This window comes from Pholis gunnellus, assembly GCF_910591455.1.
Source record: "Pholis gunnellus genome assembly, chromosome: 20".
NCBI lineage: Eukaryota > Metazoa > Chordata > Actinopteri > Perciformes > Pholidae > Pholis > Pholis gunnellus.
This window is the reverse complement of record NC_136547.1, coordinates 10,811,065-10,823,094: the sequence shown is the minus strand read 5'-3', so window position 1 is coordinate 10,823,094 and position 12,030 is coordinate 10,811,065. Positions and strand designations below refer to the sequence as shown.

The window sequence follows — 12,030 nt, the reverse complement described above, 5'->3', positions numbered from 1 at the left end:
GTCATTGTACCCTGCACAGATTCAAGACACCCTGTGCCAGATGCAGCAAAGCAGCCCCAGAACATAACGAGCCTCCTCCATGTTTCACAGTAGGTACAGTGTTCTTTTTTGTTTGCTTCATTTTTGCGTCTGTGAAAATAGAGCTGACGTGACTTGCCAAAAAGCTCCAGTTTTGAAACTGGAATTTGCCAAAATGCATATTGACAAGCCACAAAGCTTCTGGGAGAATGTCCTTTGGACAGATGAGACAAAACTGGAGCTTTTTGGCAAGTCACATCAGCTCTATTTTCACAGATGCAAAAATGAAGCATACAAAAAAAGAACACTGTGACACATGGAGGAGGCTCGGTTATGTTCTGGGGCTGCTTTGCTGCATCTGGCACAGGGTGTCTTGAATCTGTGCAGGGTACAATGACATCTCAAGACTATCAAGGCCTTCTGGAGCGAAATGTGCTGCCCAGTGTCAGAAAGATTGGACTCAGACGCAGGTCATGGGTCCTCCAACAGGATAATGACCCAAAACACAGCTAAAAACACCCAAGAGCAAAACATTGGACTATTCTGAAGTGGCCTTCTATGAGCCCTGATCTAAATCCTATTTAACATCTGAGGAAGGAGCTGAAACATGCAGTCTGGAGAAGGCACCCTTCAAACCTGAGACCGCTGGAGCAGTTTGCTCACGAGGAGTGGGCCAAAATAACTGTTGACAGGTGCAGAAGTCTCATTGAGAGTTACAGAAATCGCTTGATGGCAGTGATTGCCTCAAAAGGTTGTGCAACAAAATGTTAAGTTAAGGGTACCATCATTTTTGTCCCGGCCATTTTCATTAGTTTGTTTTTTAAAATGATTCTATTGAACCAAAATTCAAAAGCAATGTCTGATTTTCAGTACATTTTTATTTATTATTACTCTTGTCAGTTTCAAGTTATTTCAGTGCCCATTGTGGGTTTTTCTTTCTTTAACGGAAGGGTACCAACAATTTTGTCCATGTGTGTATACAAACACAACTCTTATGACTCTCTGCCTCCAGGTCAGGCCTGCTTTAATTATGTATTTCCTCCTTAAAATAGAGTGTGGTTCCCACAGTAAAGCAAACCAGATTACTCATTCTTGGATGAAAGAATGGAGGCGAGATGACAGCGGAGAGAGCCAGAGTAATAAAAGGACAGATGAGCTATTGAGATGGGAATAAAAAAGATGATTTTGGAAAAGCAGTTACTAATATTAAAATATATCTCCATGTACAAACCATCCTCCAGGCTTTTAAATATTGAGCAGAAACTACTGAAAGCTACTGTATCAACGCTTTGGTTACTCAGGCTCATTTTATCAATACAGTTCATTCTTTTTTAAAACGAAGACAAAGAAAAAGAAATCAAATTGCACATCTCAAACCTCAGAGATTGGTATGAATCTTCCATATCAGCTGCCTGTAGTCTGTGACTGTGCATGGAAGGAAGAATCTACTGCACACCATTATCTCTATCCACATCTTCTCTTGATTTCCCAGTGGGGCTGATTATCGGCAGAACCAATGATGTCTTTTGTGGCAACTTGAATGGCAGACCAAGCCTGTAATCAGTACCACCTTAGGGGGGAAGTTCAGTCTGTCCCTGGGTGTCCCTCTATCGAACAAGTGACATTAATGAACACATGTTCCTCTCTCCTAGTCAAGGATCAGGGCCGGCTAAAGCCGTCTGTTGATTTTCACTGCATTACCGAGTATTCACGTACCGGTACTCTTTTTTTTTTCTCGTCTGATGTTCTCCACTTTGTCCCCTTGATTGCTTCACCTCGTCTTTCCTGTCAGTCGGTTTCTACTGCTTCGTTATTTGAGAAGTTTTCTCTGTCCAAATTCTCCATCCACCAATTCTTTTTACGTTCTCCTCTTTCCCCCTCCTCCTAGTTACTGCCTGAATAATAGTCTACAGAGTGATGACTGTGGTTGGAGGGACGGGAGGACAGAAAGACGGAGATGTGACTACTGCAACCCATTATTCAGGATGTCTGTTCTCGCCAAGATATAATAAAAATAAAGATGATAAAATCTAGGCCAGGAATAAATGAATTTGCGGCAAAAAGAAAGACGACTGTTAGTGACTGAGGGAGACAAAAAAGGATGTCATTTTCTCCTGAGCTTGTTTGTCTGCCAGGAATAATCCCAGGCGTTTAAATGCATGCTTTATCTGTGCGCTATGTTTTAATAAAGGATGAGGTTAACATTGGGTGAGCTTAAACAAATCCCACAACTTCTCCGGAGCAGTTCTTCACTAATCAAGGACACAATGGTCAGAGAAAGGCTTTTGAAACATATGGAACAACAAAGCTGATTGAATCATTGCGGAGTGTAACACAGACATGTGCCAGCTCCCAAAAGCACAGTGTGAAAACAAGACGTCAGCTGCTCCTCATTCTCTATCTCCAATGTGCAGCACTGCAGCTTGGTTTGTTCCACTGGGTTCCATCAGATGATGATGGCATTCCCCGGGCCAAATTCAAGTCATTAGTGGGCCCCAAGCAGCGCCACTTGCACTTACATAAGGTTGTGTGTGTGTGTGTGTGTGTGTGTGTGTGTGTGTGTGTGTGTGTGTGTGTGTGTGTGTGTGTGCTTGTGTTTGTGCAACCAGTAACAATGACTGAGCACCCACTGGTCTTCTTCTCATCTCTGTATATTACACAGCTAATCAGTCACAGCCCACTGCTGCAACATAGCACTTGTGTTCCCAATACTTTCAGTGTTTCAGGTTTTCATGGCTAGTCATGTCCAGTAATGAAAACAGTAAAAGGATATATGTCATTGTGACAAATTAAAGGACATTTCTGATTTTTTTACAACGTTTTTTTTCTCACTTTTGAAGGTAAAAACAAAAGTCAGCACACCTGTAATGTCGATAATAATCCCTCATTGCACAAAATAATGCAATTACATTTGTCCTCCTACCAATTTGTAATTCTGAAATTTGAACAGTCTCTTCCTTCAAAAAGATATGAAGTCAAAAGAACTTAACCACTGAGTGCCTTGTGTTAGCTCAAGATAACTTATGTGGACTTAATTGGAGGACAATGTTGTGAGCTTGATGTGTTTCAACACTGTGCTAGTCAGAAATGTTTTTGATGAACTGTAATATTGCTGTAAAATGTATGATCTCACGCTGTCAAAAATAGTCATCTGATCAGAGAATGCCTTATGCAACAAGAAACAACTCTATTAAAATCTTTAAATGATGAAGCTCGGCTTTTAACCTCAGATCTTTCAAATAGAAAGATGAAATACCCCTTGCATGTTCTCCACACACAATGTATTTTTGAAGAGGTGGACCACATCAATAGACATCTTGTATTTTCAATTAAGGCTCAGTCTGTTCAATGTGTTTGTGTCATTGTAGAGATACAAAGGCCAGCTATGTGTCAGAGTTGTAAACACAGAACAGGTAAATAAGCTGCGAAAGTCAGGGACACACACATAATACAGACTGCTGCCAGGCTGTAACTGACTGACTTCATCTCCTTCGGTTTGTCGACTTTTCTCTTTTCCTTTAATTCCCTGTACGCCTCCCATCCGTTTCACTGAAACGGCACAGTATGAACACAGTGAACTCTTGAACATAATGTTCAGACGCATGTACTGTAGACACACTCAAACATAATATACAGGCAGGCATACAGTTACATCAAACATGAACACATATAAATACTGGAACGATTAGTCAATTAAGTGATCAGGTAGATGACATGACATTCATCGACAACAATTGGTTCATCGTTTGTAATTTTTCAAGCAAAAATGGCAAATGATTCCGGTTTTATATAATTGTAAATTTGATATTTTTTGGTCTATTGGTGGGAAAAAAAAACAAGAGAATTGAAGACATCCCCTTGAGCGCTGGGAAATAGTGTTTTAATCCTGATTAATCGAAACATATTTAACAGATTGATTGATGATGAGAATTGAACAGTTTTAGCCCTGACACACACACGCACACAAACACACACAAACCCACACACACACTTACTTGAGTGTGGTCATCTCTGTGAGGGATGGCTGTGTGGCCTTCAGGTAGCTGGCTCGTCGTGCCTGGACCTTGGGCGAGGGTTTGGGGCTGCAGTCCGAATCACCGCTGTCTTCTTCTGCCATGGCCCTGATGTAGCTGCCACTGCGCATCCGCCGGCATGGGATCTCGTCGTCCTTCCCCAGCGGAGAGAAACTGCTCCAGTCATCCTGAGGCACCTGTAGATATGAGGTGAGATAATGTAAAGAAGGAGCGAACACAGGTCCCCTTCCAGACATAAGAGCTCATACAGATGCACTTACACAACGCTGCAACATTTTCTACCCTGGCCTGATATAAATAACTGTATCACACAGAGCACTTCATGCCTTAAAAGATTCAATAGCAACTGTATCAATGCAGGGTCCGGCTTGATCATACCATAAGCCTGTGAGTGCCAGAGGCCTTCTTTTGTCTGTCCTGTGATGAATGCGGCATATCAAAAGCAGAGAAATGAATTGTTTTGACAAAACGTCGCAGCACCCTGGCCTCGGTTTGCTCTCCTGACTTTTCAAACACACTAATGAAGGTACAAATAAAAGGAGGCAAAGCTATCTGCCATCGCTAATATAAAAGAGAGAGAGTCAAAGACGGCAGACATGGAGAGAGAGGGAAAACAAAGGGGGTTTTGTTCAGCAGAACCACTGCAGTCCCAATGTGAGTGGCTGTTAGGGCACCAGCTCTGAAGTGAAAGGAATGAGATACAGAGTGAGAATCATTCAACAGACTGGTGCGTAACTAGGAAACCGAGCTGACTTTGATGTCTGGGGCAACTACAGACTGTGGTAACACCTTGGGAAAGACCGGGATTGTAATGACGTCAAAAGGATTTACTCTTTCTGAGAAGAAGTAAAAAATAAATAAATAAGCTGAGTCACGCTTTTAAATGACATTACCCTCACAGTACAGTGCATCATTTCTTAAATGTTGTGTGAATGTTGCACAAGTGCATAAAGAGGTTTGGCATTCATTTAAGTGTGTGTATGTGAGAATGAACATCAAATAAGGATTACAGGATTCTACCCCAGCAGGTGAAGCAAATCTTGTTTTCAGGATTCAAAAAAAGGTCTGCAGACTAACTTGTCCTGGCTGCTCTCCTTAAAAGCCTGTTTTTTTCTCTTCCGTCTCTCTTTGAAGAAAAAAAAAAGAAAAAGCGATGGCTCTTTTTAGTCTGGGAGAACTGTTGCCGTGCTGCAGTGACAACATCCTTCCTTGATCTGCTCGCTCGGTTTTCCGGGCTGTTAAAATGCAAGGCCACACAGAACTTTCTCTCAGTCTTTTATGTTCCCTCGTTCTCGCTTTCTGCTTCTTACATTCCCCATTCACACCCCCTTCTGTTGCCCTTACTTACTCTCTTTCGGTCTTTTTCCGACAGCGCGCACACACACACACACACACATGCAGCACACACTTTCCTCTATCCTCCCTGCCTTGTTTCTCCATGTCTCTCCTCTGGCTTATATTTGAAACACATCCTGAGTTGAAGAATGTATGCAATTTTAAACACCTTGATCTTTTCCAAAAAAAGAAAAAAAGAAGCAGGATCGCATGGGTCACTTCCATTTCTTTGTCTCCTCCCCTCTGGCCCTTTCCAATCTTATAGTAGCACCTTACTCTCGCTCAGTGAATAAGATATACTCACTCACTCACACACACACACTGCTGTGACGACCACCAGTACAGTCTGTAAAAATGTTGTTCCATGTTACAATTTGCCATTTATGGCCTGAACACAGATTGGATTGGTGTTTCTGGTCTGCTTTCCTGTGCTTGTATACTGTGAAAAATAAATGCTGGTTCTGGGTGCTGGTACCTGAACCTGGCCTATTAGACAATTGGTTTGACATCCTGTGCAGTACAGAAGTAATGGCACCACATTGCTCCACGTATGAATATTTCCATGCACATGGAGACAAACACAGAGGCGCTGATGACATGTGATGATTTTGCCAATTTTTTCTAAAGACCCATAATTATTGAAGTCACAGGGAATGAAAGGACGAGGCCACTGCTTCCCCAGTAGTCCCCTCTATAGGCACACATACAAACAACTAAGAGATACATGCAGAAATACAGGAGCATGGAGGAGCAGCTGGCACCGCAGGATGCATGAAGCATGAAGCATGACATGCGAGAGGTGGGGCTGTTGTAACTATCCTACCTGTAGGAAGTGGCAGGTACGTCCCTGCTCGGCTTTCACTAGCGCTTTATCTAGGTTGACTGAGGCCTTCTGGTAGACCTCTCTCGCTCTGCTCACCGTCAGAGTAGAAGACCATGAGCTCTTCTTCAGCTGCACTTGTCCGTCCAGGGCTCCCACCAGTGGCATACCTCCGCTGCTGCCCCCAGAGCACGTCGAGCACTTCACGTCGTTGTTGCTGCGCGACGTCTTGAGAGAGTGGGCGCTGATGGTGTTGTAGGACTCCATGAAGTACTGCGACTGAGATTTTTCTGGGTGGCGCCCCATGGTCATGACCCCTGTAGGCAGGCCTCCACTGCTTCCCCCGTGGTGATGGTGATAGAGGCACATCTCTCGGTCGAGCATGTCGTCTGAGCTCCAGTAGCCCGAGATGGCGGTGCGCATCTTAGGCTCTGATTTGGAGCGGTCTTTGCTCTTACTGCGCTTGCTGTGCTTCAGGGTGCCAGAAGAAGAGGGTGGGTCATCAGGACTGGATTTGCTGCCGTTCATCCTCCCACTCCCTCCACCACCAGACCCCGAGGGCCCCTCCAGGGAGTGGGACTTGGTGAAAAGCTTCTGGACAGAGTGCACAAGGTGGCGTATTCGACCAGGGCTGTCACTTCGTTGGTGTTCCACTGCAGTGCGCTTGTACTGCAGTGTGTGGTAGCCTTCACGCCGCACCGGCGCCTGGCGCTCAAACTGCTCCAGCAGGTTAGAAGGGATGCGGTTGTTGTTTCCACCACTTCCCTTACTGTTCCCTGTTGGCCCTGTATAAGGCACCACAGCGCCACACTCCTCCTTCAGCTCATGGTGAGAGCTGTAATGTCTGCGAGGGAAGGTGCAGCTGGCCAGGTCAGGGTACGCACTGCACTCAGACTGGAAGGAGTTGCGCTGGGTGTAGCAGGGGTGGTCAGTAGGATGAGCCTCCCCAGGGTTGAGGAAGTAGGACCGACGGTCCGAGTGCCCCAGGGTCATGGAGTCGTAAGAGGGGTCGCAGGTCACTGTGTGGTGGTGACTACGGCTGCTGGACAGGCCTTTCATCGTCATCGTGGCCGAGTCGACATACACATCCAGCTGCTGCCGTGGGAAGTCTGCACAGGCCCCAAAACCAGCTCTAAAAAAGAAAGAAACACACAGCCGTGAGGAAACGGACAAACAAACAAGAAGAGAGAGAGAGAGAGAAAACAGAATTATAAATATCTCATATTTGCATACACTCAAAGCACAGCGTCTTCTTCTGATTTAATTTGAAGATGCTTTTTGGCACTCCTTCACAGATGATAAAACTTGATGATGTTGATGAGACTTGGACCTATTCTTTTGTTTTTGTCCTTCAAAACTTCAAAACAGAGAATCTCTAAATATAGCAGCCACTTGGCATGTGGTCCCGGACCATACAAATCTGTCTTAAAGCTTCCTCTACCACCTCTCTGTCCTCTCTGGAAGATTTCAATGAAAAAGTGACAGGAGATCGAGGAAAAAGAGAGAAAGAGAGAAACAAAGGAAGAAGGGGCATCAAGAAGAGTTCAAATCTATTTCTAGCTCAAGTGTATGCTATTTTGTTCGAGGGTACTGACAAATTGGTAATGGGAATGCAGACACATAGGCCTCCGCTCTAAAACATGGGGTAGTACTGAAAAAGTGCATTTATTTTTGCTTTACAGTAGACCTGCTCAGTGCGCACGCATGCACAACTCGCTCACAAACACAACAAATGATCACAGCCTGATCCTACACTTTTCCTCTATACCTCTGGCTCTACTCTAAGAGCAAACTAATTGGCCAGTAAAACCCAGCTGACAGCTTCTGGGCCGGTCGAGGCAAGCGGCAATAAACGACCTTTCCCTTACATGGTGACATGAAAACAATGGCATCCATCAGGGCCCTTAAACTGCCCTCCTTACCCATCTGGGGCTGGATAGCCGCTGAACCCGCACGGTTTCCAATGGACTGGAGGTGAAGCTAACGAGACAATAATAAGAGCCCACACACCGCGGTGTAGCACTGTGACAGCAGTGTGGCTGAGTCTGCACGGAGAATTCATTACTGCAATTTATAATACTCTATCAAAGGTCACTGTGGTAAATACAAAATAAATAAAAAAAGGAGGAGGAGGAAGGGGAAGCGGAAACAGGAAGGAAACATAACAAAAGAAATGAAGGGAGTCAGAGCAGGGGAATGACATATCATGTCAGTTCTTTACATAACTAGAAGACACTGTGTAGGGCTCATGTAGGATGTATAATGACTACAGAGTGACTCAGATCTATTATTTTCTTTTACGTGGCTATCAACTGGATGCTGGATTAATTGAAAAATTGGGGAAATGATTCATGCAATTCCCTTGTAAACCAGGGGATCAAATCACTCCGGGAGAGAATTAAGCCAATATATTACAGTTGTATTGTTAAGAGTGTAAATGAAACGAAATATATAGTCGTCAAAACCCATCTCCATCTGCAATATATTCACTTACTCACACATTGTGAACTCACACAAAGCACACGCTACATACCACACAGACACGCACAGTGTCCGCTTCTTGCAGGGCACTTAAAAAGTGGGCTGTGTCCAACTAAAGGTATTCATTGCAGTTGACAGAGATCCCTTCTGTTGGCCGCTGAAGCACAGAATGTGACCTAAATAAAAGGCCCTCGCGGTGATCCACAGCAGCGTGTTTGTGGCACAGCTGTCTGCAGCACTGCACTAAAGCTGAAAAGCTGAAGTTGGGTCATGCTGGCTTTCTGCCTGCTAGCCACACATACATACATACACACACACACACACACACACACTGACATACAAATACATAGTGTATCTGACAAACTGCATGTTGATGTAGCTGCTAGTTTGTAAAGTGCAGGTTATCAACAAGAAGAAGAGGATCTGCTGGTTCTGCCGTGTCTGTCAGGTGTGGCCTTTAGTGACATGAGGAAAGCTCATGGACAGCTGTGGTTATGTATTATGCTCCATGTCCATCGTAGCTGACTGACCCAGTTGTGTCTCTACCTGTCTGGTCAAGTCAACCTCAATATAGCACACCAACAACTGCACAGGCTATATTAGAACTCTGAAATAGTAATACATATACAATAACACTTCTATCAAGATACGGGTTGTAATTGGTCTTTCCATGCATGTTGCTAATTGGCTGTTTGCTAAGCCACACTCTTAGCTAATGTTCACAAAGCACATGACAATTTTCAATGAAAATGACAGCAATCTTTAAAACAAAAGGTCCTTGATTTCAGAAGGTATACACAAAAGCAGGCTTTTCATTTTGATAGATTTGATCACTTGTAGTTAGTGAGCTAGTTAAGCTAATTTTAACACTGTCCTTGGCAGATTTTTTGATGTTTCAGTTGACTCTTTCTAAAACAAGAGTCCTGCAAAAGGGGTCTTTAATATGCACTCAATGGCTGCATGATATAATGCCAAAAGACTGAAACTACATGTTGCAAGCTAAAAGTCAGCATCCTCACCAGTTGATGAGCCATAGACATGGAAATATAGTAACATGATTAAGCAAAAACCAACCAACTGGATTTTTTAACATAACCTTTAACCCTGCAAACTAATGTGGTTAGTTTGTGATGTTCTCCTTGGCCTTGGTAATGCTTTAGGTTTTAAGCTAGTTAGCCGGACATGCTAATGAATGCAGCTTACGTTAGAGCAGCCTTCAGGAAAGGCTCACAACAAGACACCACCCTCCAAACCCAAAATGTAGAGTGTGTTCTTACTAGAGTCCCATGAACACTGCTTTGACACGTAAATTAAGAGAAATCCAAAACTTGACAAGCGTGCTATGACTAGTTCCGATTGCTCAGCTTTGATTGGACAATTACTGTTTGTGATGGATTTAGTGAATGGTCAATTGTCACCATGGAGATTTGTCTTGAACCACACCAGCAGCACAACAATTTCATGAACTACGGTGCCTAAAATCCCTGTTTCCACAACACAAAACCAACAAACCAAAAAACATCAAGGAGACCCAAACAACTTGCTCCTTTAATACTTTGTGTGAACAGGCTCCGAAAACTACAAAGACTTCATTACATTTAAAGTGATTGTGTGCTGAACAGCAAGGTGTGCAAACAAAGTGCAGGAGTAGATAAAACAAGTCAGGCTATGAATGCTAATGCCTATTAACACCTGCACTGCATCAGCACAGCAGGCTAAATTCTATTTAGATGCTATGCTTCTTTGGGCTCAGATGAGATAAACGGAAAATAGATTTTTTTCCTTCTCTATCATCTAACTCAGTAGCCAAATTTGAAAGCAGCCTCACAGTGGTCAAATCTACTCTCGATTTTCTTTACTTCACCCCGAGCTTTGAGACTTACCAAAGCAAATAAAAAAAGTTGGTAGGGATATGCAAAGTAACATTGACTTACTTACTGCACACCATCTTTGTAGGAAGGGGTGAAATCAATCTGCCTTAGTGTGAGAAGACTGCTGCAGCTTCTCTTGCTGGCAAAATAAAAGGCTGCTTGCCGTTCGTCTACATTCCTCGACTGACATCAAATGCCGGTTGCAAGACGGAAGACGGAGCTCATGGCTCACAGAGCTTCTTTGAGGCCTTCAGAGGCCACAAGGCTACAAAAGGTCTCTTCTTCCCGCTCAAAGAGAAGCAATGATCTCTTCAAAAGGTTGAAAACACTACCGGTCTGATCTCCATGGGGCATGCAATCACCTCAGTGGATGTGGCTCTTCTTATGTGGGCGCATGTGTCTTTATGTTTGTATGGAAGGAGGAAAGAGTACAGCACTTTATCTCCATTTTCTAGGTCAAGTGAAGTTTTGCCTTTGATCCTGCAGACGTTTGCAGTATATTTCCGAGTATACTGCAAGATATTACTGCACAAACTGGATAACAGGGTGAAGATACACGCACAATGTTTCTAAATGTGAGACAGAAAAGGATGTCAGTAGACCTAAATACTTGTGATTGTTTACTGCATTACAGCTAATTTCCTGACCTGCACAGAATGCTTAATTTCTTGCATACTTGATTGATGTAGTCTAAATTCCACATTGCAAACGTGCTGGATGGAAGGCGTTATACGGTACACAGTGTTTTTCTCATATTTTAGTTATGTGCATGCAAAAATTGTTTTTAGGAACCCTTGTGCTTTTCCCTTCTTTCTGGGTCAATATTTCTGCACACGTGAATTGGAATGTCCATTTACTCCAGGTGGTACCTGCAGATAGCGTTGTTCTCATTTTCTCAGGTTTTAAGCTATATGCCTCTATGACTTCTGCTGCCACTATAGTACAGTAGCTGTAAGATTCTGTTTGTGGTGCTCAAAACACTTAAAGATGACATTAGTCTACAGACCTTGCGACTTGATTTAAAAAAAATAGGAACTAATGAAACAAAATTAAATTCCATTTATGTCCACCATAATGGGGTCATGGCAGAGGTCTCAGTGATGGATATCTCAACATGTTGTCAGGTTAAAGACCAAAACTATCTGCATGTTTAGATGCCAACATGTTTATTGCTTTTTGTAATTTGGGTGAATTGATCTTTTAAATATAAAGAGTCAATATAGCGAAAAAATATATAAATCTTCACTGTAAAAATACTAAGTGACATAAAGAAGCAGTAAATGCAGACATAAATTCACATACGAGGTAAATTCAGTTGTTTTGTGGAGGCACTTTAACAGACACTCTCACAGCAAGTCCACGTACAGGAGAGCTGCAGCTGGCAGAGAAGCAGTAACGGTGACAGAGAGGATGTACTCATTGTGAATGTGTGAACAGTGCCTTTAAAAAAAAATCCCCATGGGAATGATGC

At 43.3% G+C, this 12,030-nt stretch overlaps 1 protein-coding gene across 2 annotated transcripts in view; it reads right to left on the bottom strand.

Moving 5' to 3' along the window:
- Positions 1 to 7,272, bottom strand: part of dlgap1b (discs, large homolog-associated protein 1b) — a gene marked incomplete at its 5' end in the record, with an annotated part of 40,796 nt that extends 33,524 nt beyond the window's left edge. The window contains 2 exons of one of the 2 annotated variants that reach the window (XM_079181298.1): positions 4,014 to 4,228; positions 6,211 to 7,272. In XM_079181298.1, coding sequence (XP_079037424.1) covers positions 4,014 to 4,228; positions 6,211 to 7,272 — 1,277 coding nt within the window. The remainder of the gene's footprint in view (positions 1 to 4,013; positions 4,229 to 6,210) is intronic. The other variant, XM_079181299.1, reaches the window with a different exon arrangement.
- Positions 7,273 to 12,030: the final 4,758 nt, after the last annotated feature.